The sequence below is a fragment of the Pyxicephalus adspersus genome, chromosome 1 (genome assembly GCF_032062135.1).
Source record: "Pyxicephalus adspersus chromosome 1, UCB_Pads_2.0, whole genome shotgun sequence".
Taxonomy (NCBI): domain Eukaryota; kingdom Metazoa; phylum Chordata; class Amphibia; order Anura; family Pyxicephalidae; genus Pyxicephalus; species Pyxicephalus adspersus.
Genome location: NC_092858.1, coordinates 68,517,562 through 68,544,369, shown reverse-complemented (window position 1 = coordinate 68,544,369; position 26,808 = coordinate 68,517,562). Strand labels below are relative to the sequence as shown.

Genomic DNA, 26,808 nt, shown 5'->3' with positions numbered 1-26,808 from the left:
AGTGCTGTACATACATTTTTAGAGAGTGGTTTCTGTAACAGTGGATCATGCCTGCTTAATGACTGATAAACTGGTCACTTGGAGTTTGAATCAGAAGCTTGGATGACCGGGAGACAATGCAGCATTTTTGGTAAAAAATACTACCATTTGCAGAACCATGACCATGACATGAACCATGACTGTAGGACCAGTATTCTGATTATTGATAGTATTACATGGTGGTTACATTGTAGCAGACAGGTAGCTTTTATAGGGGATGTGTATTTTAGAATATGCTGTTTTTTTCTGATGACATACATTATTAAAGATAACTTGGCTTTCTGTTTTATTTTTATTTTATTTTACAGACAGACCTTGATTATGTGCACAGTGTGGTTGCAAGCTTACAAAAAGAGTAAGTTTTTATGTATACATTTTTTTAGACCTGCCAAAATATATGTATCCATAGATATATTTGTCAGCCAGTTTCTGGTTTTCTGTACTTGTTTAATTATTACTGTGAGTATATATTAATGAGAGTCCTTAAATGCTTACTGACATAATTATTCTGCTTTTAAAATGTTTTCATTGCTCTGCTAATGATCTATTCCTCTCTTATGTAAAGGCCACATGTGGCTTTTGCCTTCCTCTGATTTTGCTTATAGCAGCCTCTAAGCAATAAATGACCTACCTATCCTTTCACCTGCTGCTTTTATAAATGTCTCATAAGCAAGTGTGACAAGGACAAGTATATCATTACTATAAAAAAGTTTTTTTTGAATACTTATTAAAAATAAAAAAGCAGTTACAAGGTAATGTACTTTTGGGACTTAATATTGTGAGAATAAGGCAGTAGTCTTAAAGCATTTTTTAAACCACATACACAATTGTAATCTATTGTAGTTTCTCAGTTCTTAGATGTGGTACATTCCTTTTTTTGTAGTCGTTACCCTGTTCTGCTTTCCTGATTTAGGCTTTTAATACCTTCTCATCTTCTTTACATAGAGGGAAATTGTTATATAGATCCCAGTAGAGAACTGGGGGAGCAGATAACATTGTTCAAGAATTTGGTTCTGTACACAGGAAGGACAATGAAATTCTGCCAAGATCAACACAATATTTTGTACTTGCCAACAATGTTATTGGTAAGGAAAAATTCCAGCCCCCACATCTAAGCACTGGTAACCTGCAACGTAGTACACAATTGTTTCTGGGATCAAATATACTTTAGACCAGTGTAGTATCAGGCTGAAGCACTGTGCTGCATGAAAATGTGGCCCCAGGATGAAACAGGCTGGAGACCTCTTCCTAATACTAATGTCTCTCCCATAATGACTTTTTTCCCTTTATTTACCGAAATGTCATCTTGAAAAAAAAATACAACTCATCCACTGTAGTGTGTTACAGGCATGACTAAGAGACAGACTTCAGATGGATAGGGGCAAAGAGCGGCTCCAGGCCACATCAATGTGCTCTTTTGTTGGACGGAGTATCTCACATAGGCCTGAGGTGAAAGGTTATTTGAAGGATATTAAGAGTCTGTGCTGCTGTGCTGGAGAATCCATGGTCCTCAGGGAACAGAGCTCTGCACCATTGTGCTTTTTGTAAAATGGCAGATATATTGCAGCATTTCTTCAGCTTATATTGTTGCTATTCAGTTTATTGGAAGCCTCTGTGGTTATTTTTAGCCTGCTGTATTTCACAGAGATCTTTAATGCTTATGTCTTCTTTGGCTGGTAGCTGTAGTAGCTTTGTTACAGTGTTGCTTACGGGAAAGAAAACATCTATGGGATTCCTTTCCTTCTAGTCTTCCTTCATGTGCTGTGACATTTATATTGCTGCTGGAAAATCTATGCCTTCCGTAACTACAAACTAGCTCAAATTAAGTCACTGACATTTTCTGCTTTCCTATTAAACACAGATAGGAAATATTTACCCGTGCTGGTTTTATATTAATGCTAGTTAGGTACAATAGAGGTGTAGAAATGTCTGACGAGAACTCGTCTTGTTGTCCTCTGCAGCCAATCAGATTTTTCTTTTTGTACTCCTCTCTAATATTAATTTTAACTGTGGTTAAATTGATTTAAACAGCATCTTCTATAATAATATAGGACTATATTTCTACAATATCATGTATTTGTGGCCAGCAACCAGATAACGACTAGTTAGATTTAGAGTGGCGCTGAAATATGGCAACTGTAGAATTAATTCTTGTATGTAATTAATTCTTGCATGAAATAGGAGTGCTGTACATATAGCATTGTACTGTTTTTCGGATAGGGGAGTAGAAAGGATGAGCTATTGGCTCGCTGCCATTCTTTACTCCATAGGAAAGTAAAGCTGTCACAGCAGATTGATAAATGGCTTCGGGGGAATCTGCTGTACTTATGCTAGATTTTCGCCATTGTCATGACTGTCTTGGGATACAATCACCTAATTTGTGTACATAGGTTAAAATTCAAATTCCATATGCTAATGGTGATCATGAACAATATATACAACTTTCAAAACTTTTGTAAAACTGATCTGAAACCATCTGAATAATAAAAGGCTGCTTGTTTCCAAAATTAGCTTTTATTTTGCTGAATGGTAATAGGATTGTCTTTTATTTAATTTCTTGAGAGATTGAGATCTTTGCTTTGTGGATTGACCTTTTTTTCTTTGATATTGGGCTTAGACAGGCAGCACCTATAGCACCATATTCTGTCAATAATTTTGATTTTATCCTTTTAATTAGATTCTCTGTAGAAATTGGCTCTGGTTTAGTAGAAGTAATCTCTCCTCCTGCTGCCTATTATCCAGACTTGACAAATTTAAAGGAAACCTTTGGAGATTCAAAGGAGAGAGTCAGGTATGTCATAGCAAATACACATTACTCCAGTGGAGCTTTGTAAAAGCTTCTCATTCTTTCCTTCTGTGTTGTACAAGTTATGAAGATAGTTTAACATTTAATGGGTAGATGTAGTATATATTTTTAGTCAGCACATATTTTATTATGTATACATATTTACTTTAAAGTGAAACCCCTTTATAATAATGTTGCTTTGTATTCAACAATACATTGTTATAGTTGTTCATTTTTGTTTATGTATTTTTTTTTTTTTGTTTAAGCACTGTTTGAATTCTGTATCTCCCTTTTTGTGGTAGTCCTTGGGGAGAAGCAGCACAAAGATAATTAGTTCTGCTGATAATAATGAGCTCATCTGTTTGCTGCTGCTTCTTCTTTTTTTTTTACTATGCACTTACAAAATATGGTAAAGACCAGACCTGTAAGTGTGACATAAAACAGCTTCTTCATAATGACTTTTACTTGTGTATTGAACAGTTTCCCTGGAGGTCAGTTAAAAAAATATATAACTTTTAAAGTCACCCCTACATTATTACATGATTATTCTTTGTATAATAATATTTAGATTTTTAAAATGAATTTGAAGCAAATATATGCTATTATTTTTCAGATGGAGAACCAAACAGAATTTAGACTATTGCTTTCTTATGATGTATGCTCAGCGGAAGGGTATTTATTACATTCAGGTAATTTTCTGTTTACATCATAAGATATAATGTTAACTGGAATATAGAAATTTAGAAAGTGTAACGGTAATCCGCTTTTCTCCTCCTTTTTGTATATGTGTGTGCACTTATGTGTACAGAAGCTCTTTAAATATGCAGAAATCCTCAGGTCACTTTAGTGCTCACTTTCCAAACTTGTGTCATTGCCTTTTTCATTTTCATTTTCTCATTCAGCTTGAAGATGATATTGTTGCCAAACAGAATTACTTCAGTACTATCAAGAACTTTGCACTTCAGTTATCTTCAGAAGACTGGATGATCTTGGAGTTTTCCCAGTTGGGATTTATTGGTAAGGAAGGTGAAGTTCACCGGCTACTACATTTTACCTGTGGCTAAGCAAAGTGACTAGCTAAAATATTAGTAACATATAACATATTATAACATATTCTACCAGTATAGTGATAGCAATATCAATGAGCTATTCCAGGTAATACTGCTACTGAATCTTTGCATATCCTTCCCTTTCTGTTCCCATGGATTCATTTTGTAAATTTCCAACCAGTTTCCACAGACCATTTAAAAGATCAGGTTTTGAAGATTTGATATTTGAAGGTTGCTCAAGCCAGAACATAGGCAGTTGGTATTATAGTAAGCAGATTTTTACATTGGAAGTAATTGGGTAACATTAGTTTAAACTGAGAACTGTGGCATCAGCTTCCATGATTTTAAATGCAGAACCTTTTTGTGTACCACTGTATACAAGTACCTGTATACAGCTTGGTAAGCAAATTGTGGTATGGATATCAATGATCGTGTTTGGATCAGCCTTTCTCGATGATTTTAACATATAGCAACCCTTGATATAATGTTCAGGTCTTCAGGGAACCCCTCCTATAATTACTATACCCATGATTTATAGTACATTAGTGAAGTGGTCAGTGGGAAGAATGTTTTTTTTTTTCTATAGTACTGGCCATTGGAAAGAAAGTCACCATTACTGATCTCCAAAAAGAACATTGGTATCAGTGGCAACAAATTGCTCTTAGCTCATGGAACCCCTAGCAACCTCTGGAGGAACCCTAGTTGAGAAACGCTGATCTAGACAGATAAATATTCATGGAGAGTCCATCTATAGGAACATTCATTTATTACCATTAGTGACGCTGGTCACATCTGCAGCATGGTTGCTTTTAATTGACTCTTTAGTGGTTTTGCTCAGGTAATTTACATCTCTTTTCTGGGAATTGCTTACGCAGGAGAATCAAAAATGAGACCCATGAAAGGCATGGCTTTATCTCCTTTCCTTAGACCTAAATATTTGTTTTAATGTTTTTTGTTTAACTGTGTTTCTGAAGTTATGACTGACAAAAGTCCCTTTTGGTACGGCAGAAGAATAGTTTATATGCATGTGCATATATAAGTGCAGTGTATAAACCATAAAGCAATCTGCTGTTTGTTTGGAGTTAAAAAGCACTGCTTGATGGCTTACAGCAGCAGCCCACATATCACGTGATTGGGTTTCATGCAGTGCACACAGATGTTCTGTTATTCAGCCCCTGGTCTAATCTTATCCAAATGGCTAGTTATGTTTGTTTTTATGTAAATTGCGATTTGAAAGTGTGCTTTGAATGTTATTCCCATGGTGGAAACAAACTTTTTTTTTAATATCCTGAGATTACTTTATGGATAGCACTATGTCCTTGCAGAACTTGGGTCCAGGTTTGTGTAGAAATTACATTTTTCCTCTGGGTGCTGTGGTTTTATTTCCACACCCCAAAAGATATTAGTAGAATTTATGTGTGTGTCAGGGATATGGGTCTGTAAGCCTTCCAAGGGCATGCAAATGTTTCTGAGTTATCAGTATATGTTTGTTCTTTATAAAGTAAAAGAAAATGAATAGGGCTGAGCTGTAAAATAAATTCTAATAGATATTTTCCCCTGTAGCCTCACTTGGTGGTCCGTGTGCACACTGGATCGCCTGTTTCCAACATAAGAGTAATCTTCTTTTTTCAATTTTATTAGACATGCATTCTGTCATGTGTTTTGTGTACTGTATTGTATGCAAAGCAGCATTACCATCAATTGTGAAATAAGAGAAACGCATAAGCTTATTGCATTTTGTATGTATTGTATGGGGATTAAAAGCTTTACCTATGGTGAAGTTGTCAAATAACAACCTCCAAACCAAATACATGCACCCTTGTCTACTTCTTATTTTCATCTTCTGTGTACCTGACTGTGACTGTGTACCTTCATACTGCAGTCCCATTTATTCCTTTGGGTAAGCCATAAGCATGGTGGCCCCAGTAATAAAGTTGTCCTTTGAGAATATATGTGAAGAAAATATGGTGCTGTAAACAATTTAGAACCTGGTGCAGTTTTCTCTTTAGCACCTTTTTAGCTGTGCTCCCCACCCGGCACTTTTCAGTAACCACCCAGCTTGGGAGAACACTATGGCCGTAATGGTGGATGAAAAACAAGAATCCCAACGGGTTTAGCCATAAATACATAGGTAAGTAATAAAAGACATTAATTTCCCAGAATCCACAACCTTAACCAAATTTTTCCACTACCTGCCATCCTATTGTCCTTTTAAGAATGCTTGGGCGTTTCTTATCAGACTGTGGAATGGCTTTTGGTGGAACGTCACCCTGAAAACTGTTGAGCAACATTTTTAACTGTCTTTGGATTGTGCATAGAAAATTACTACTGTATATACTTTTTATACTCCCTCCTAGAACAACAAACACCCTGACCTGACAAACTAAAAATCATTTTATTACCAGATATGTGAATTAAGTATTTAGAGCAGTGATCTTCAGTCTGTTCTAGATTACTGCAGCCCCTGACTAATTTAGTAGCTGGTTGTAATACCTTGCCTACTATCTTCTGGGCAGACATTTGTCCTGTTTCTGTTCACATACCAACAATGTTTAGGGAATCTAGTGTAGATCAAATCCTAAACTGCAGAATCAAGTAACTTGATTCATTAGGTCAGTTAAATATATACCATTTATCAGATAACATAAATAGTATGGCAGCATCTCACAGAGATGGTTATTATACAGTAATATTTTCTGATTCTATCTACATGGTTATTCATCAGACCATATGGCAGTTCATCTTCCAGTTGTAGGTAGCAGTAGGCTGTGAACTATTCCTGATTTATCTCTGCCTTCTGAGAATGAGGTCAGTATGAAATAAAACAAAAAAGTTTACAATCTGAATAATCAGAAACACAGATCTTTGGCTGATTTTGATATCAAGAGGTTTTCTGTTGAATGTTCCCCAGCTCATGCATAAAACAATATAGAGCATTCAATGGGATTTGATGTACATTATGTGTATCAGATCTATGACATTGCATTATGTGTTTTCATTTCAGGGAAAATGTTCCAAGCACCGGATATAACACTCATTGTTGAGTTCATTTTTATGTTCTATAAGGAGAAGCCTATTGATTGGCTCCTGGATCATATATTATGGGTTAAAGTCTGCAACCCAGAAAAAGACGCAGTAAGTAGTGGTATTGCAATATTTATTTTTCTTTTCTGTGCAGTTACAGTTTCTGAAGTCTTTGAAGACTGAATTCTGGAAAACACAAGATTATTATGGGTTTTTCCAAGTCAATGCGGACTGTCAATGAGATGTTTTTACTCGGAAAGACCTAAAGACTATAATTTCTCTTATGTTGGTCTTTAAATTGTCTATAAATATATAAGCATAAATTCTTATGCTTTTCACACCAGCACCAGCATTTGTTGAATGTTTTATATGTCATTTATTTTTTAAAATTGTATACATTCTTCCAGTTGCAGGAAATTCTTGCGTATTATATAGCGTTGTTCTTTTTGCATGACTATTTTTATTGTCAGATTAGATTGCTTGTCTGATGAATAACAGCCTAAAGAAAAACACTTCACATTATTCCTAGGTAGAATGATGCTAGATTTAAATTGTCAGCCTCTTTTACCATTAGTTTGTGTATGAGTAGCCCAGTAAGTAAATAGTAATTTTTTAACAAGTACCTCTCCTTAAGTGAACGTGTGTTGTCATTATGGTCATACATGGACTGTTCATAGTGGCAATGTGTGTTGGGTGATGTCATCTTTCATTTACTCAATATGGTCTTGGCAGCATTTACCTATGATTGCACTTATCATAAATCATTTTTTCATTGTCTCAATTAGTGAAACTTTATCCAATTGTGTAATATGTTGTGTTCTGTTTAGATATGGTATTTTAAAGTGCCAATTAAAGCTTATTATCCAATAATAACTGGATATAATATACTGAAAATATATATATAATTTTTGTGCCAGATCCTAGAAATTATATATGAACATGATGACATTTTTTGTATTCATAAATTAACATTTGTATTTAGTACTGATAAAGGGTAATTGTATTCACTGACTTATTCTGCTTTTCCTCATTAAGAAACATTGTGATAGGCAGAAGTCCAATCTTCGAATCCGTTTCCGGCCATCTTTGTTCCAGCATGTGGGACTGCACTCCTCCTTAGCAGGAAAGATACAGAAACTTACAGTAAGTTATAGCACTTTTTCCTCACTCATCCTCCCATGTACGGCAGAGGAGAAAAAAATTAAGATGGGTAGAGTTTACACCCTGAAAATAGAAATGATATTCATAGCATGGTATTTAAATCTTTGCAGCGTGGTATTTTAATCTTTGGAAAACATAAATGCATCATGATCTTGTGCAGTTACACTGTGATGTGCTTATAATTCCTGGCTCCCTGCTCCGCTATGAATGTATAAATAGGGTGGGAAGGTTTAACACATACATTATCCTGGGCTGTATACAAATGTCTACAGTTTAGCCAAAGGATTGTCATCCATGGGAAAAATAAAGATTAATATACAAAAAAGTACAGCATAAGCTGCCGGAAATGTGTATGTGCAGCCAAATTCATTCTTGAATAAGAAAGGGTTTAAACCCCTATCCAACTAATTTCTGCTTAGGAGGGAGAAAATACCCAGAAAAACCATTCATTTCTTGCTATGGGGGGACCCCATTATTTTTGCCTGATTAAAGACAATAAATCAATACAGATGTTAGGGGGTGATGTTTACTTTAGTTTAGTTTATCTGTTCTACATTATGAATAACACCAGATTTCCTAATTTATTTCTGTTTTTATGACAGTTTCAGTATCACAGAAACCTGAAACTTTATTCTGTCAACAACAAGCAAAGTTTTGCATGCACTGACACTTTTAAGGCCAACTTCATCTATCTCAGATTTTCCAGTCATTTCAAATTACCATGGACAGCCATTACTGTTAAATGGACAGTAGCCAACTTAATGGAAAGCAACTGATGTATTTTCTTAACAACCTGTCCATCTAATTGATTTTTTAAAACATCGTCTGTTCTGTTTCCTACTTAGGATAAAGATTTCTTGAAACCATTGCTACATAAAATTCATGTGAATCCACCAGCTGAAGTCTCTACGTCTTTGAAAGTATATCAAGGCCACACTCTAGAGAAGACCTACTTGGGAGAGGACTTCTTCTGGGCAATCACTCCCATTGCTGGAGACTACGTCTTATTCAAGTTTGATAAACCAGTATATGTAGAAAGGTTAGGATTTATACTACATGTTATCATAGTGAATGCTATTGCTATTATGGTGAAAGGATATTAAGGTAATCCATGTACAGGGTATATATGATTGTATCCAAGTAGAACATGTAAGATCGGGCCATTGCTTAATGGTCCAACTACAACACTTTTATCTTGTATGCTTTGGAACGCCAAAGAAAGCTCTACTAAGAAAAAATTTGGTTTGAACCCGGAGTTCCAGTGCTGCTGTAGAAAAGGTAGTCCAGCTTTGAACTTGTCTTCTAAAACAGGGGTCGCCAGCCAGTGGTCTGCGAGAAAAGTTTAGTGGTCCATGGCCACCAATCAGGAGAATGAGTCAGAAGAAGGACCCTGCTGGGAGGGGCGCACTGGCCAGAGCTTTGTCTCTGGACACAACCCGTCCACTCTTCTATCGCAGGCATCAGACCTGCAATGGGAGAGTGTTCTCAAAGGGGATTCTTCCCCTTTGAGTGACACACGGCTTTCCGCCCATGCGTGATCCGGAGCCCCTGAGTTTAGTGGTCTGTAGGTCCAAAAAAGGTTGGCAACCACTGTTCTAAAGGGCTACAAACGAATGATTGGCAAGGGTATGAATTAAATCACCCCTCTTGGGCTTCACTTCACCAGTCTAGGTGTTAGCCACTTTCCTTACAAGTATAGTGAAAGTAAAATTTTAATTGTAAAAGTAAATGTTTTTATAGTAATATAAATAAGTGTGTGTGTTGGAGGGGGTGGGAGGGATGGAAAACTGTAGCAGCGTATGATGACAAGCAGTAATTGGAGAGTGGCCTGTTTTTGTTGGAGTTTCCAAAATTCATACAAAGATAAAATACTAAATACAACTTTTAGTAGAAGTACTACAACTGTAGTACTCATTCAATCTCCTGTTCTGTCCCCAGCAGACTCGCTGCTTGTAAATTTATCTGCTTTCTAATTTAGCATCTGGTATTAAATTGTTGACTGATGCCATGTGTCATTCAGTCCACTTGCTGTGATCCAAACAATGAGCTCCTACTGGGGGTGCATCATCAAAACCCCCTGATTTCTGCAGGGGTGCTACCATATCAATATGTGGTGACATTGTTGGCAGCATTGATTGAGGACCCATCTACCACCAGACAAACAAGAGAAGAAAGAGGTCCAATTACTCAAATGAAGACTGAAAGATTTAGTATATATATATTTATATATATATCTATAAATCTAAAATCTTCAGAAGTTGCCGTGATTGGGGGTGGTGACCAAATAGATTTGCAGCTGGGCACCTGTACTGTAGTAAATTTAGAAGTCTATAAAACTGAAGAAGATAACTATCATGGGAGAACCTGGGTGATGGAATTGATTTCTAAAATAATTTGCTATTTGGCAAAAGGTTTGAATTCTGGAGCACAATAATTCCAAGTTTGCTAAATCACCAAGGTTCCCTCATGATAGTTATCTTCTTCAGTTTTAAAAAGCTTTAATACATCAGGCCCATTGGTTCAAATTAGTGCACTTACAATTGTATTGCCATTTCTGGTTTAAAGGCAAAAAAACATATTTAATTTGCATAGATGCTGGCAAATAAATCTTGTCATGATCTCATCTGCATCTTCTGGTGTATGGAACATACACAATGTCTGATTGGGTTAAACCTTCAATCAAACTACTCCCCATAAATGTCATGGTAAAATATGGTTTGCTTGGAAGACTTATTTGTCTTTTTTTTTTTTTTTTGGCAATTCGACAGTCCGGGAAGATTGAATAAAGGCCCGCAGATTGGCCATGTTTAATTTAATCTTTTGTTTCATATATGCCAGAGAAAGACAAACCCTTTGTTTGCATAAACCAAATATTATGCAGGATTATAAATTTAAGTGCATTTGTATAGCTATTGTTCAGGATGACGCAATCTGAACTGCTTATATAAATTAAAGCACAAGATGGATCCCTCTATAATTTTATATGATTAAAATATGCAATTACTTCAGCAGCTGCACAGATCAGAAGCACACAGCTCTGCCAGATAATTTATTTTTTGCAGCAAACCAACTGTCATTAGTTTAATACTGAGTAGAAATAATATTAGCTGGAGCGTATTGAAGAGAAATGTAATTTGATTTAGTGAACGTCGTTTATATTGCTGTGTATATTAGCATAGGCACCTGATCTTTTATTTCCAGTAAAAGTGGCTATGCAACTCTTCTATAGGAATAGATTGTACTTTTATTATAGAACTGCAATTAGTCTTATTGTGCTTATTGGGAGAAATGAAATTAGGTTTAATAAAAATGCTGCACCGCAATATGCATATTACCATAGGAATCTGCTATTTTCCTCCCAATGAATGTGGCTAGCCCTCTTTTGAGCATGAAATTGATTTTGCTTGATTAAGGAGCTGCAGTTTGGCTCATGTACTCATTGTTTACCCAGACAGTGGGTAATGTTAGGTATCCAAAAGATGTAAAGAACATACTGTATATACCTGAGTAAAAAATAGACTCTTTGCCCTCAAAATGCCAATAAATACGATTTTTGGTTTATTTTTTAACACTAGTAAATTGCGCAGTGAACCCCAAAAAAAAAATGTGTAAAAAAAAAAAAATAAAAAAAACACTTGCAAAGACAAGTGCAGTTTGTTCCACATTTTACATAAGAACACACTGCCATCAACTAGTGACCAACAGTAATGCAAAAAGAGTAAGAGCAAGTCACCCATCATACCGCAAAACTGCAAAATAATGTCATTCGTAAAAATGGGAAGGGGGGGGGGGGTAAACTGACTGAAACAGATAGATTGAGTCGATATGATTTTAATCCCCCCCCCCCTTTTTAAAATTTAAACAATTCCACACAATTATACAATTTTGGCAGTTCCTTTGTTTTGAATGTTAGCAGTGATGGCTGCATTTTGTGCCATAGGTTTGAGTCAGTGGTAGTTTTCCCATTTCTCAAGTAAAGTTAGGCATCTTGGTTTATATTTGAGTACATACAGCAGTGTTCTCCCCAGAAATTTCAGTTTCAATGTTATCATCTGGGTGTTAAGAAGCTGTAGGTGAGGGAACACATGACAAATTTAGTGCTCCCATTTGTTGTTCCCATAGGAATCCAGTAACCCCCTATAATTCTTTCAGCTTTCCACTGCCCCCTGTACTTAGTTCCAACTTTCTAATGTCCGCCCCCTTAGTAATTCTCATTTTTCCATTGTCTTTGTATTATGCCCCAACTGTGCAGTGCCCCTGTATAGTGACCCAACTTTTTCAGTAACCACCCAAAAACAGCCAGGCGATTACAAAGTGTTCCGGGTAGTGCTCCCAGGCAAAAGGGGGCAGGGGAGAACACCGAACAGTAAGTTCTACAGCACATTTTTTTTTTATACTTTAAACAGCCTCGCTGTGATACCAGGGACCAGATTTTAGGGATAAGCCGCACTCACTGCACTTTCTCATATGTACAATATTACCACATATGTATTGGTATATTTGGACAAGTGATTGTTTTCAACATTTAAATAGAACATTTCTACATTTATTCAAGCCTCTAGTAAATTGAGTGGACAGATTTGTATTTATCCAGTTTCATTGGTGTCGTTATTTTTCATCGTAGGTATCTTATTCGGAGTGGCAATCCTGAACACCCTGGTGACTTGCTAATAAACACAACAGTGGAAGTGTTACCTTACCAGGTACAGCTAACTCTGGCCATCAGTCCGTGCCTATTTGTTTTACAAATCACTGTGATTACATATGGGTCATTTTGGTTATTGGAACTCCGGTGCACCTCTTTATAGAGTGGGTAAGGGTTAGAACACATTTCTTTAAAATAAAAAAACCTTTTTTCAACTCAGAGGCTGACACCAGTGTGTTAGGTCACTTGTTTGACATTTTCCTCACAAGATTGCGTTCTCCTGTGCCGAGGATCCCCATGGGTCCAGATGCCATGCTTACAAGGTAGAAGGTGGAGATGAGAGTGGCCGTCCGCCATTTCTTTGTCTCTTTATTCCCTGAGGAAGTGGACTGTATCCGTTAAATGTGTCAGAAGCATTGTATTGAGACCAAATGCAGTAGGGAATATGTTTTAATCATCCTCTCCAGATACCATGTATTGTGAATATTTACTAGTTTCTATACGGGTAATAATGTATTTAATAATAATAAAATATTAACTTGTTCTTTTGATTTGTGTTGAGTTCAGCTTTGACTGACGTTATAAGATCAAAAGTCACACCTTTCATTTTTAAATTAATAAAAAGTTTTAAAAAAGGAGTATTACAATCTTTGTTTAAATGCTTTGACAGCAGAAGCTACAATTCTGCCTGTAGAAGCACAAAGTGGGGGAGAAGGACAGGGCATATTTTTTAGGATGTACATAAAACATAAGATGTCTGCAACCTATTAAAAGTTTAAATTGGGGTTCCATGAACTTGTCAGTTGACATGTATCAGATTGTTGTTATTGTATGTAAACTATAGTCATGTTTCTTGTTTTAGAAAGACATTTTGGAATTAAGAAAGTATGCCAAAGACAAGCTTCTGTCTGATGGATTCCTCCGAATAGGTGAGTTTTTGTTTTCTAACCTTTTTTTTTCTTCTTTTGTGATGACAACCATTGCCAACTGTACAGAAAGTAAAGTCCAATATATACAGTACCTGCAGAAATGCATGTTCTAATGTTTTATCTGTCAAGGGTAATTTGATCACAATTTGATGTAATTACTAGGTAAAATTGAAGATGGGGTTGCAGAAGGACTGGTAGATCCCAATCTAAACCCAATTGCAGCGTTCCGGCTGTCAGTCCAACAGAATTCAGCCGTGTGGATAATTCTTAATGAGGTTAGTGGCAACATAAGGCTGACCACCTACTATTACCCTTCCCTCAATTTGCTTGTGTTTCATTGTTATTTTTCTGTTCGTTCTAGATCCACATAAAGAAGATCCAGAATGACTGATGTGTGGGTGTCGGAAGAGGAACTTGTTTAAAGACATTTCAAGGGTGGCCTCCCACCCCTTCATTATCACTGCCTGATAAAGACACGTGCATGCACCTTAATTCCATTCTTGTGTGTTTCTTTTCAATTCTACCTCTGTGGAACCTGCTGTAGCTAAAAGATTGTATCTATCCATTTTGTGTTAAAAAAATGAAAAAACGAAAAAAATACTTACCTAAAAGAAGCAACCATAATTTTCACCATAGAGCTTTTACATTGCCATTAAATCACTTACAGTGTGGACAAGTCAATGTACATTCCATTAGTACACAGAATGCCTTGTTTATTTTTTATGTCTGGGTTGCTCATGTCATGTGATTCTTCTTTTATCATCTCATGAGATGAGATAATAAATGGCTGAATCTGATTGGTTGCTGTGGGCAAAACTAACAAACAAGGCTTTTATTATATATTTGCTATAAATCCTATGCCCAATCATGCCATGTCACAGGTGTGGGTGGAGGGCTTTTTCTTTCTGACACAATAAATTACAAGGTAATCAAGGGGACCTCCAGTTGTGGCATTATTAAAGTTCCCAGCATGCTTTGCCAGCCAAAGGCCACAGCTGATAGGCCACGGGTTGCCTTACCTGCAGACACTTTCATGGCATTTTATAAGCAGGTGTAGTATACTATAAATATTTACTGAATGAATTAGTATGATGGCTTATAGACATATCACATCTAAAACATCTAAAAATTGTGTGTGAGATGTAATGGGGAAAAAAAGTCTATTTTTTGTTTTACTAATTTGTATTTTGTAGATAATCAGGGAAATAAATCTATAAAATTATATAAATATATACAAACAGCCAGCTAATATATTTAAGAGAACATATTTGTGTGCTGTAAAATGTTTTAATTATTAATTATAGATTTCCTATGTATTTTGTTGTCACATCTGTTTGTATATATGATGTAAGCATTGATTGTCTAGAGGAAAACTCATGTTATTTGCAGTCTACTTTTTAACGCCTACTGATGCTACTCCTTTTTATTATGTATGTTTTTATTTTGGGGGGGGAAAAACAAAATTGATGCTATTTCATAATCTTATTGGTAAATGGACCTAAATAAACTTCTGAACGTGTTTATCCCAAGCCACTTTCTTGTCACAGAACCAGAAAAACAAGTAAACCATTTGCTCAGCTGAAAAAAAAAGTATTTGGGAATAATTGTAATAATGAGCTAAATAGCAAGATACAAAGCTGCTGCTGGTCAATATAAAGAGGTTGTGTGTATATGTACATATATATACCCTTTTCGCCAGCCTACACCAAGCAAACTCCATGGCTGCTGGTCTCTATAGATGTGCTTTCTGCCAGTGTACCCATAGCAGGCTCCAAGACTGCCGGCTTCATTAGACATGCTTTTTGTCAGTGCATTTATGACAACCTGGAAGGCTGCTTGTCTTCATGGAAATTCTTCTTTTTGTTTTTTTCTTACTGTTTTGTTCACTGTCCATATATTTAGCTGTGATGCTGCTGGTCTGTACTACCATGCTTTCTGTTAATGCACATGTACCATGCATATAGTAAGCCCCATGCTTGCAGGTCTATAAAGAGATGCTTCCTGACAATTTACATGTAACAAGATCCCAGGCTGCTGTAGGTGTACTGTAAATGTATTGTGCTGAAAGGCTGGTGGTCTCTATAGACATGCTTCCCGCCATGCTTCCTGCCAGTTTGCAAATGTCAAGCTAGTATACTGCTAGTCTGTGTAGACATATTTTCTGTCAATGCATATGCACTAAGGCTGCTCATCTGTATAAATATGCTTTCTGCCAGCATACATATACAAAGCTGCAGGCCTGCAGGTTTCTATAGGAATGCTTTCTGCCGATACACATATAGGAAGCTGCCAGGCTGCTGCTTTCTCTAGCAATGCTTTTGTAGTAAGGCACTGACTGTGCATATGTATTAAGCCTCATAGCTACTGGTCTCGGTACAAATATTTTTTTACAGTGTACAAAATCAAGCTCTAATGTTGCTGGTATGTTTAGAGATACTTTCCGCTAATGCACGTAGAAGTTGGGTAAAAAGACTTGTGGGAATGTTGAAACCAATACATAAATAGTGATCAGGTTTTGCATTTGGCAGAATAGATTCCCATAGACCACACAAGCCTCTTCAACATTAGATGAACAAATCCGGTTGAATGTGACTAACTGCCACTAGATATACAATGACCTGGATAAATGTATACTTTCACAGACAAACTGAAATGTTGCTAGGCTCCACTTCATACCTAGTGTATGTTGTAGATACAAGTTGGAAAACTATTCTTGAAAGGAGTGCAAATACTACTGAATTATGTGTGTCTCTTATGATCAATGCATATTATTGTTGAATCTTCACCCTAAGACAGTTTTTGTGTCCTACTGTAGGTGTTAGAGCAGGCTCAATCAATGTTCCTCCAGCCCCAGTGTCATGTATTGGGTTTACCTTCCTTGGCCCATTGCCTTGTATTGGCACCTCTTTCATAATATGGATGCATGCAAATGTGTGATATACTACACGTTAGCACTGAAGTTCTGAAGGGACCGTAACATTATTAGTTATCTTAGTGGTCCTGAAATCATACTGCATGATGTTTACACTTAAAACATCTGTGTATAAGTGCCCTTTGAGTGGCTTAGCTTTGTCCACCTAGTTACTGCCAATATGACCTATAATATTCTCCATGCTGTTAATATAGGACTAAGATAATAATATGACTTCTTGATAAATATCTAGATTGTTTCCCTGATGATTCTAGGCAGCGAAAGAATTGTGAACTTGTGAATTTGAAACATTTTGACATGGGTTTTATGTGATGTACCCATTAAGAAAATGATATAAGGTGTGCAAAAAAGCCAGGCAATTAGGAAACAAAGTAATGACTTTAGTTGTCTGGGGGAAAACGTATTTCAGCTCTGTATAAAGACATCTTGTGAGCACAGGTTGTACTTTCTGATTCTTGATGTGCCAACATCTCTATATGCAAGAAGAATATAAGAAACTGCACAGATGGTATAAATGAACAAATGCACAGGAGTATCTGAAACATTCCTCAGATGAAACTGTGCTTGGAATTTAATTTGCATTAGCTAATTGTTTTAAAAATATTTAAACATTTCTAAAAAAAAAAGTAATTTGAGCACAAAAATTGGTTTATTTGTCTCATCTACTCATTGTACTGAACAACCTGACCCTTTTTTTAGTACTGATCCATTTTTGCTGTGGTTGGAGTCATCAGTTTTAGCTATGCAGATCAAATATGATTTCATGTCTTTACTTTATCATTAATTTTCTTGTATTCACATGCAGTTTAATCTGTGGCAGCTAATATTCTATGTTGTATGGTAAAATAAATGAACTATGCCTCTTATAAATACATGCTATTGACAAGAAGCCAATTTGGAAGCGATTTGTATATACATATGTATGCTAACAAAGCACTATAAAAGAGGAATACCTATTCAGTAAGTATTTTTGTATGGCTTGTTTTTTTATCATATCATTTTAAAGCATGCATGTCCATTAACTTATATTCAACGAGTCCCAGGCCTGAAATAAGCTTAAGTGGCCAAAGAGTGGGCAAGACCCAGGAAATCAAGTAACCCGCTGAAGTCAGTCAGCTTTCTACCGCCCACCTATACTTTGTTCCAACTTTCTTCATGCATACCCTCTTGGTATGTCCCATTTTTCCATTGTCTTTGTATTATGCCACAACTGTCCAGTGTCTTCTGTATTGTGATCCAACATTTCTGTAACCACCAAAATAAGCCAGGTTGTTACTGAAAAATTTTGGGTGGTGCGCCCAGGTAAAGGGGCCTGGGAAAACACTGCATACTTGGTCCAGGTCAATGAAACAAAGATGTACTCTATATCTTGGATGAGGATAAGGGCCTCAAATATGCACCTTCAGTTCCAAATTGCAATTCCTGTCTGGACAGAATGACAGCCCAAATGAACTTTCAGTGTAAATAAGATGAAAGTTTAGGGTACATTAAAAAAAAAAGGTGGTGCAATGTCTTGCTTTGAATTTAAGCTCAAAAAAGTTTTGTTGTTTTTATTTAAGTTTTGTTGTTTTTTTAGGAACAATTTAAAGATATTATATAATATTAGTAGTACCCTGAAAACCATGCATTTTCCCATCTTGGAACATATTTATGTACTTTTATATAAAATATATGTTTAGGTCATCTTAGACTCTGCACAGCATATGTTATCACTATATACCGGTAAATACATAACATATCTGCATGTAAAACTAAGGTACTACTGCTTCTGACAGCACATTTTTAGAGGTTTTGAATTTATAATATTTTGCTTTTTGCTGTTTTACTTACGGGAGGAAAGCTGCCTTTTACTAAGATGGCCACCCACACACAGATACACTGCACATAAGGCATTGTAAGTCAATATTAGAAAAATCAGCTGCAGGGAGACTACCGGCAATAATGATGACTGGTCCTTTGCTCTCTGTATGCGTTTTTTGGGGGGGTGGAGGGGGCACAGCTTCTGGAGTTTAGATCCTCTTTAACTAAATTTGCACAGAAATATCAGCACCTCATCTCTCAGCTGTTCACACTTGACAATAAATATATTTATATCTGCATACATGGTATAACACTGGCTATACACAATAGGGTTACATATGAATCTAACTTCATTGTTTATGAAAATCATTGTGCTTATGAGAAATAAAGGCTTTATTAAAAATATTAGCAAACAAAGGAGAAAACCATGATTTACTGTACAAAAGTATGCAGTGTACTTGTACTATATTGCAGGACGATTTTTCATAGTTGAATTAGAATAATTTGCATAGTGCTGTGGGAAATAAAAGCAACTCAATTGGCCAAGACGAATCTGTGTTTAGAATGAAGTGTAGTTTTTCTTGGCGTTATACATGGTTACTGTTAGATGCCACTCATTCTTCCTTTGCCTTTTTGAATAGGGCGTTTCATCAAGGAGCTAATTAAAAAACTGGCATATGTTCACTTGCAGTGCAATCTGTAATCTCCTAAATTATATCAAAATACTGAGCGGTATACTAACTTGAAGTTACAACAAGTGTTCGTGTTTTCTTGTAAACATTCAAGCGTTGCTGTACTTCTGAAACATTTCAATATATAAAGAACATATCAATGCTCAAACACATCCTCTGTTTTGACAATTTAGATGTATATCATTCCAGGAATCCAAAATGAAAGTGTGGATACTGCAATTCAAAAGGACTGGGGGATAAACATAAAACTGCAGCTGTTTACTTGTTCTTACGTTTCCTAGCAGTGGAGCTGCTATTCTTTCTCTTTACTTGCAGCTGAGTTACACACCCAGAACAAGCATGCTTGGCTTAGTTGGCAATGGCCATCCCCACACTTCCAACAGATTCCTCTTTGGCAAATTACTTAAAACATAAAATGAAAGACACGTGAGGATTTTGTTAAATCAGTTTTTACCCATACTGTATTCTACAACAAAAAGATATTTACAATTTATACAAATAAACACAAACAATGCAGACCACAAAATGGATTAGTTCACTCTAAATTTGTAGAAATCAGAGAGCATTCTTGTGAAGTTCCATCCTAGGGCCAATGACAGGACATAGAGCAGTATCAGGACTGCAAACGGGTAGAGAAGAATAACTGTGTTTTTCAAAAATGGCAGCGCTGCAAAAGAAAAGGAAGAGGATTAGAGTAAAAACTGATCTTTATGGAGAAGTGTGTAATTTCTTTGAATAGTTTTAGTAAATCTAAAGGAGATTAAATAGTGTACAGCTAGTTTTACAGGGCAAATATTGTATCTGGGAACAACTAGAAAGTTGCATGGCATCACTACATTTTATACAAAAGAAGATGCATTACCATTCAAAAACTCCAGGTAACTGACTGGTCTGTAGTACCTCACCCCACAGTTAGTCTAAACTTTGCTGGATAAAGAGGCTGATACCAAGTGAAATTCAGGTACACTCAGGTTCTACAATAACATGAATTGAAACTGCTTACATGGTCACTGTACTTTCACAACACCACAGCTATTAACCCATATTTACTAATAATCTCATTGGAGTGTATATTGGTAGCATTTAGAGTCATTAGGTTTTACATTTAAAATCAGTGTAATCTTTAGAACTTTTCTTTTGGTTTAAACAAATGTCAATAGAAAAACGGGGCTCAAGTTTTTTAAATGTGCTAGGCTAAAATCTAATTTACCGACTTTAACTAAACCTAGGTGTACGGAACTCTATTTCCTTGTGTACCTTTGGGTAGTTATGCTCAGGAGAGGTCTATAAACATCAATAAAGATTCAAGAGGTCTGCTAATTGGTACTATATTTGAATAGAAATGTATCCATTGCAATTAGGAATAATAGTATCCCCAGTTTTGGAAATAATCCCGTTAATGTTTAATTTTACTCTACCATTTTTAGCATGTAAAAATAATATGACAATTATATAGGACAATACAAAATTATAATATGACAATACAACTAAAATGGGTAAAATAGTTTCCAATGCCACATTATTGTCAAGATTTGGATTTCTAAACAATGTATACAATGATATAGCTTACCATTATATCCAAGGAATGTTATATAGATGTAATACCCAATCGCAATCAGCCAGAATGTGTTCCCCAGAAAGTATCCAATAAAGTAATCTGAAATGACAACTGAAAAACAAGAGGGAGGTCATTGACAATAAGAACATTCTACATTCTCTAGTCCCTTGCAGCTATTTAGGTTTTAATGTTATTATTGGTAAAGTGTATTTACATAGCGCCAACATATAACACAGTGATGTACTTAAAACAGTGCTGTACACAAGTTTTATAAAGGTAAGTACGATAGATAGATAGATAGATAGATAGATAGATAGATAGATAGATAGATAGATAAGATAGATAGCTTGAGCTATGTATCCACAAACATGCATAAAAAAACACCATTGGGAAAGGGGAATATAATCAGGTTTTGTGTATGAAAAGAAGCCCAAATCCTGCAGGAACTAGAACTTTTATTGTTTAATAGAGATGCTCTTGCTGAAAATGTTAGTTTGGCTGTCATTTGAAAGCAAATGTTTTACTACATTCCAAAGCCATAGGGTCATTTACAGGAATCGGGCCAGCATTATCAAATTAGATATTTATTGTTAGTTGCTTTTCCCCAGCTCCCAATCTATGTCACATGGTCTCTGACTACCAATCAATGCTGCAACAAACACACTTTAGGTAAATAAAATTAATTATAAAAATTTGATCTGGTTAATAACAAAAATAAAATAATAGTTATCTTTAGGATAACTAAAACCCAAACACAAATTCTGTACCTAATAAAAAGTATAAATGGCTATCCTGACTTCAGATACAGAGATGACTTTCTGTGCAGTCTACCTAATGCTCTACAACACATATTCCATTTAACACGCATCCTTAACTTTTGTGAAGAATAATGGCCAGGACCATACCTAGGCTCAGCAGAGATAGCAGTTATCCTTCCATGCCAGCTAGCTATGCCAGACCATGTACAGGGGCAATGGATAGCATATGGGCTGCATAACCGCTAGATTGGAATACTGCCCAGTACTGGATAGACGAGACAGAAACATCTATATGCCTGGTATATAATTTACCCTTTTGTTAGGAGGATGTGAGTGACATTTGGTTGTTTGAGGTATGAGATCTAAAAAACAAACTATAACAGACGAGAGATATGGAGGCTGTTATTACTGAGCTCCATTTTAAAAGGCCATTTCTAGCCTATTTTATGGGTCAATGTCCTGGAACAAGCATGCTAGCAATAAAGTTACAGCAAATTCAAAACTCAGGTTAATAAGGAACTGGTATATTTAGAAGGACAGAAAAGCAATGGCAGCCCCCACATTTCTACTCTAATTTACTCTTTCTTTAAGAATCATGAATAATCCTTAGAAATAAAATGTTTACTATTCTAGGAAAAAATAGGCTCCAGTTAAGATGAATGTTTTTCCCTAACTTTGAACAGCAGATAGATCACATTGCTTTTCACTTTTGATCGAAACACTGAAATAAACTATACATGAGATGTTCTAGATATCTTTCTTACATTTTATAAAAAACAACTGGATAAAATGCAGAATAACCAGAAGTGGGTAGAAAGCATTTAAGTGCACGTCAAAAGAATAGCCCCATTCCACATCACAGTCTCTTCCTTGATGTTTTACCATGTACTTGTTGGAAATGAACCTGTAATATAAACACACAGAAACATACGTTTACCACAAATGAACCACATCATCAATAACTAGTAATATAAAACTAAACAGTGCACCAGTTTTTTGGTGGATTGCTCAGAATGTAGTAGACTCTCCATGAGCCCACTACGTGTAAGGGAATGTACTGCAATATGTACACACATACAGATGACATCTGACTGACAACAAGAGTTCAATGTACAAGGTGTGAACATTATACAAATCTTATTAAAGCAGCAGCATTAGGATATCACCTAAATGATAAATACTTCAATATTGTATACTGTATTGCATACATTTGTAGTACAACAGTGAATAACATACCACATAAGAGTTGAAATAAGTAAGCCAACACCGACACAGTCAATAAACACGATCCAAAGAAAAAGTTTCAGTGTCTCAAAAAATCCCATTTGTAGCACAACTCCAAACATTAATGTGGAAACTAGAAGAGAAAAACAAGCAAAGTTTACACATTTTGTACAGTGTATTTACAAGTCTGTGGTTTCTGAGTTTCACCCACATCTTGACTCAAAAACATTTTCTTATAAAATAAAGAAAACATCAGCCACAATTGTAAAGGCTTATAATAAAGATTTAGATTAGCTAAAACTGCACTCCACATCAGCTAAGTGTTGAAAAGGACAGGGACCTAAATAGGACAGGTGTATCGACTTGTATTTGGTGTGTGTAGTATTCTTGTGCTGGGGCATTATGATAGGATAGGAAAGCAGAGAGACAGAGAGATGAACTCATCAGTCTGCTTCTTCACTGGCAGTCACAGGACAAGGAAAGGAGAGGACCTATGTGTGTCACTTAACTTCAGCAGAGGAAAATCAGGTCTCCTGCCCTGCCAGTACTGTATGAACAGAAATACAGATCTCTTGCTAGGCAGAAATGGACAACATATGTATTTTAGCTGTGTAATTAGCGATTTGCTGCAGAGAAAAGACACTTTTAACACCAGTATAATCATGGGTGGACAACAAAGAGCTGGAAATATCCAACCCCGCCAAATACCCCTGACAGGAAACTCCTTTCAAAGACTGCTGTATGAAACCAATGTGTATCACTTACTGCACAACCACATGCTTAAAATAACCAGGAATGCTGGATCATCTCTTGCCCACTGGTCTTTGGTTTGTTTCCGGTACTGGAAATTTCTGTAGACTTTCTGAGGTGAGGTGATAAGATAAAGCATCTGCCAGAGGGCAAATTCAAAGTCCATGTGCCTGAAGTGAAGCAGTCTTCGCAGATACTTGTACCTCTTGGCCCCAGCAGTGTGTCTTGCTGCATCCCGAGAGCTGAGGTTGCCATTGCTCTGTGACCGGGAATTCACAGACGTGGTGGGCAGCATTTTGTGCTGTGAATTGATGGTCTCACATAAAGCCTAAATCAAACAATGTTAAAATCAGTTAGTTACCATTTACATTTATTTCATTTTATCATGATATAAGCATTCAACAATGAGCCTCAAAGTCCATTTATGTCACAGTGAGAGGGCTAGATGTATTACTTATATACTGAAAAGAATCTAAAGGCCAGGCTGCCTCTCTGGGTTATCCCAGAATTCTCCAAATACTAGGAAAATTTTTAAATAGTATTCCCTGCATGGTATCACAAATTCCAAACCTATGCACTAAACTAATAGACAAAAATCATGTACTTGTTGTTAAGAGTATTTAACAGCAAAAGTCTGCATCTGATCATTTACCAGTGACTATTCGTTGTACACATGGTGTAGTCCCCGAGTTAAGGACATCCGATATAAGGGCGACTCTTGGATAGGAACAGAAGCTTTAAGGGGGAAGAAGGGCAGTTTCATGACTTGCAGAAGAAAGATTTTGCTAAACACAGCTGAGGTTGTGGGTGATCTTAGGGGACTGATCTCTTCTGCTACATCTTGTAACTCTTTAATGACCAAGACAAACTCTGCATTTGTTTTTTTTTTGCATATCAAAGCACTGCTTGCTCCAGAAGGTAATGAATGTCTAGGCTCCATAAAGATTTTTTTCTTGCTTGTTTGTGATTAACTGACAGTGAGGATTTTATACAGTAACTGACACCTCACTGCCTAATACTATTTTGGGACAAACATCTGTTCTAATTGCATTTAATAAAATAATGTACCTGTTCCGACTTACATACACAGTATGTAACCCGGGGACTAACTGTACAGGATATAAAAATAAAATGTGTGCTCCTCACACTGACCAAACATTGTAAATACACTCTGATATATTCAAAGACAATACTGATAGAACCAATTCAATATTAGTCACTATGGCAGAATGTGCCCAGGGTCAGAGTCTCTAGAAAGAGTAGGTTCACCTAAAGCTGACATTTATCACTTGGACTTAAAGTGTGGAGTTAAAGTTTCCTACTGGGGGACTTTACTGATGGGATCTCTACTTTTCCACAACTGCTATAGTCATGATGTAGGAAACCAACTCTCCTACAGAAAATACTACAACAGACAGAAATTGTTAAACTGCATCATTAGAAAACTGTGATTCAACGCATCAGACCCCCAACTAGAACTGAAATACTACGGATTGTTAGGTAGATAGAATGAGGAGAGAGTATCACAGGTTTATTGATGTTAAAAAATAACATTGTATATACTAATAAACACAAGAAGAGACACAGAATAGTCAAGGATGGTTTAACAAACAGGACATAGAAGCAATACATGTACACTCCAGAGGTTCCAATTGTATATTTGTCTATAGAAAAGCTGACCACAAATCACTGAAAAGCATACAAAGCTGTGGAGTGTACGTCGCAGGTAAATGAATCACAAGAAATTCTAGTATTTTGTTGCTACTGTACACCTGTATTCTGTTTATTTGTTTCTTCAGCTAACAGCCCCTAGGGTGGTTAAAGTACACTAGTCATTAAAGGGTTAAAGCTGAACGAGCATTCCACTTTATAAAAATTTGGGATCAGGCAGGTCATTCTTGCAGAAAAGGACAGGCGAGGTCCCTTCTGCAAAAATCCTTCTTACCTGCGGGATCACACCATGGAAATGTAAAAAGCTATGTCATTCTGGCCAATGAAGATGTCCAAAGATGGCATCTAGGAAGAGATGAAGGAAGAGGATGGCTGTGCCCTGACCTCTGATAGGAGAGTATGATGGAGTTTAGTTGCACTTTAAGAAGTGTGGCATTTCTGGCTTTTTTCTGCTAGTTGTCAGGCAGTGTCTGATGTTATTAGTTTTTATTTAACAGCTTTAGAACAAGCATGCTGTAAACACGTTTTAAAATAGTGTCAGCATTTATTAAAGTTTATATATCTGTTTTCTTTTGTCTTAGCTAGAATGCAGAAGGGTTAGATCCCTGGGGGAAAGTGTAAAAGAGAAATCTCCGCTCACTTCCTGTTACATCTCGGGGGAAAGAAATAAAGGAAAATGTGTTCAATATGACAAGGACAATAAAAAAAAAAATATTACTCAAAGATTGTAAGCTTTGGGGAACCAACCTGCCCCTTACCATTCCGATACTGATCCAGTACACTATTGCTTTGAGTTAACGTGAACCTGACCCCCGACAATGCACACTAAAGTACTGATGTAATCTGAACAAGCACTAGGCCATCATTCACCTCTGTATCCCTAGGCACTGTAGAGAAATCCATTCACAAAGTTCCTAACACAAGTTTAATTCTTAGAAAACACAATCTTTGCAGGTTGTCATTATTGTAAACAACTAGCTGGTGTTTCCAAGTTGTTAGAAACCAATGGTAACCCAACTCTAGAATGTTTGTTGTGGTCTTCAGATCTTCACAGATAAAACATCTTGAGAGGTAAATGATGGCTTGGCTGCTTGTTGTTATCTTTCTGTAGTCTAGGCACAGGTGGACTCAGATTTGTGGCCAGTCCTCTTGTGATAGGTGCCTTTTACAGAAACCCACAGTACACTAACACCACCAGCCAGCCATTCCTGCCACTGTGCAGTATCTACACCTGAAGAATCTTTACACTGAAAAAGTGTCAGATTCCTGCACCACCCACCCACACACTGTGCTGCTTTCTGGTGACCCCCTCTACCATTACTGTGCCCTGTGGTCACATGGGGGTCACTGGAAGGAACCAAAGTGCACGGGGGGAGAAGCAAAATGTAAGGGGCCACAGGGTCTGTGAGGAATGGATTCTGATATTTTTACCTAGGTGCAATAAAACACAGGGGCCCACCCTGAACACATGAAGCAAAATGTCCAATGTTTATAGCAACCAACCCAGTGCAGCATAAACCTGACAGCTTGGATCAGTCTAATAGGCAGCCATGGCTCTCTCAATAACAATAAACAGACTGAAGAATCTCCTCAGAGCCCTCCATGTGTACAAATCACAGCCAGCGACCCATCATCTCCCCTTCTCACCTATGTAGCTCCAACACTCAGCAGCGCCTTCCGGTAACACAGCCCAGAACACGTAGCGCCTACAGACGTCACAGCACGCGGAAGTGTCCGCAGCCGCTAGTACTCTCGGGAAATGTAGTCCTCCCCCTGCATTCCGAGCAGCCA

At 36.7% G+C, this 26,808-nt stretch overlaps 2 protein-coding genes across 8 annotated transcripts in view; one reads left to right on the top strand and one right to left on the bottom strand.

Annotated features, from left to right (window-relative positions):
* The window catches only part of MGAT4A (alpha-1,3-mannosyl-glycoprotein 4-beta-N-acetylglucosaminyltransferase A), a 49,917-nt gene extending 32,389 nt beyond the window's left edge, over positions 1–17,528 (top strand). For all 7 annotated transcript variants that reach the window (XM_072413206.1, XM_072413199.1, XM_072413191.1 and 4 more), the window contains 11 exons: positions 348–394; positions 2,717–2,830; positions 3,438–3,513; positions 3,727–3,841; positions 6,878–7,008; positions 7,933–8,040; positions 8,904–9,097; positions 12,683–12,761; positions 13,566–13,632; positions 13,795–13,907; positions 13,994–17,528. In XM_072413206.1, coding sequence (XP_072269307.1) covers positions 348–394; positions 2,717–2,830; positions 3,438–3,513; positions 3,727–3,841; positions 6,878–7,008; positions 7,933–8,040; positions 8,904–9,097; positions 12,683–12,761; positions 13,566–13,632; positions 13,795–13,907; positions 13,994–14,023 — 1,074 coding nt within the window. In that variant the 3' untranslated portion in view covers positions 14,024–17,528. The remainder of the gene's footprint in view (positions 1–347; positions 395–2,716; positions 2,831–3,437; positions 3,514–3,726; positions 3,842–6,877; positions 7,009–7,932; positions 8,041–8,903; positions 9,098–12,682; positions 12,762–13,565; positions 13,633–13,794; positions 13,908–13,993) is intronic.
* A 1,961-nt stretch (positions 17,529–19,489) lies between these two features.
* On the bottom strand, positions 19,490–26,782 carry UNC50 (unc-50 inner nuclear membrane RNA binding protein). The gene is made up of 6 exons (XM_072413154.1): positions 26,665–26,782; positions 23,362–23,674; positions 22,609–22,729; positions 22,137–22,276; positions 20,627–20,725; positions 19,490–19,723 (listed from the first exon to the last, which is right to left on the bottom strand). Exons 2-6 carry the CDS (start codon positions 23,639–23,641, stop codon positions 19,587–19,589), a joined length of 777 nt encoding a protein of 258 aa, XP_072269255.1. The 5' UTR covers positions 23,642–23,674; positions 26,665–26,782; the 3' UTR covers positions 19,490–19,586.
* Positions 26,783–26,808: the final 26 nt, after the last annotated feature.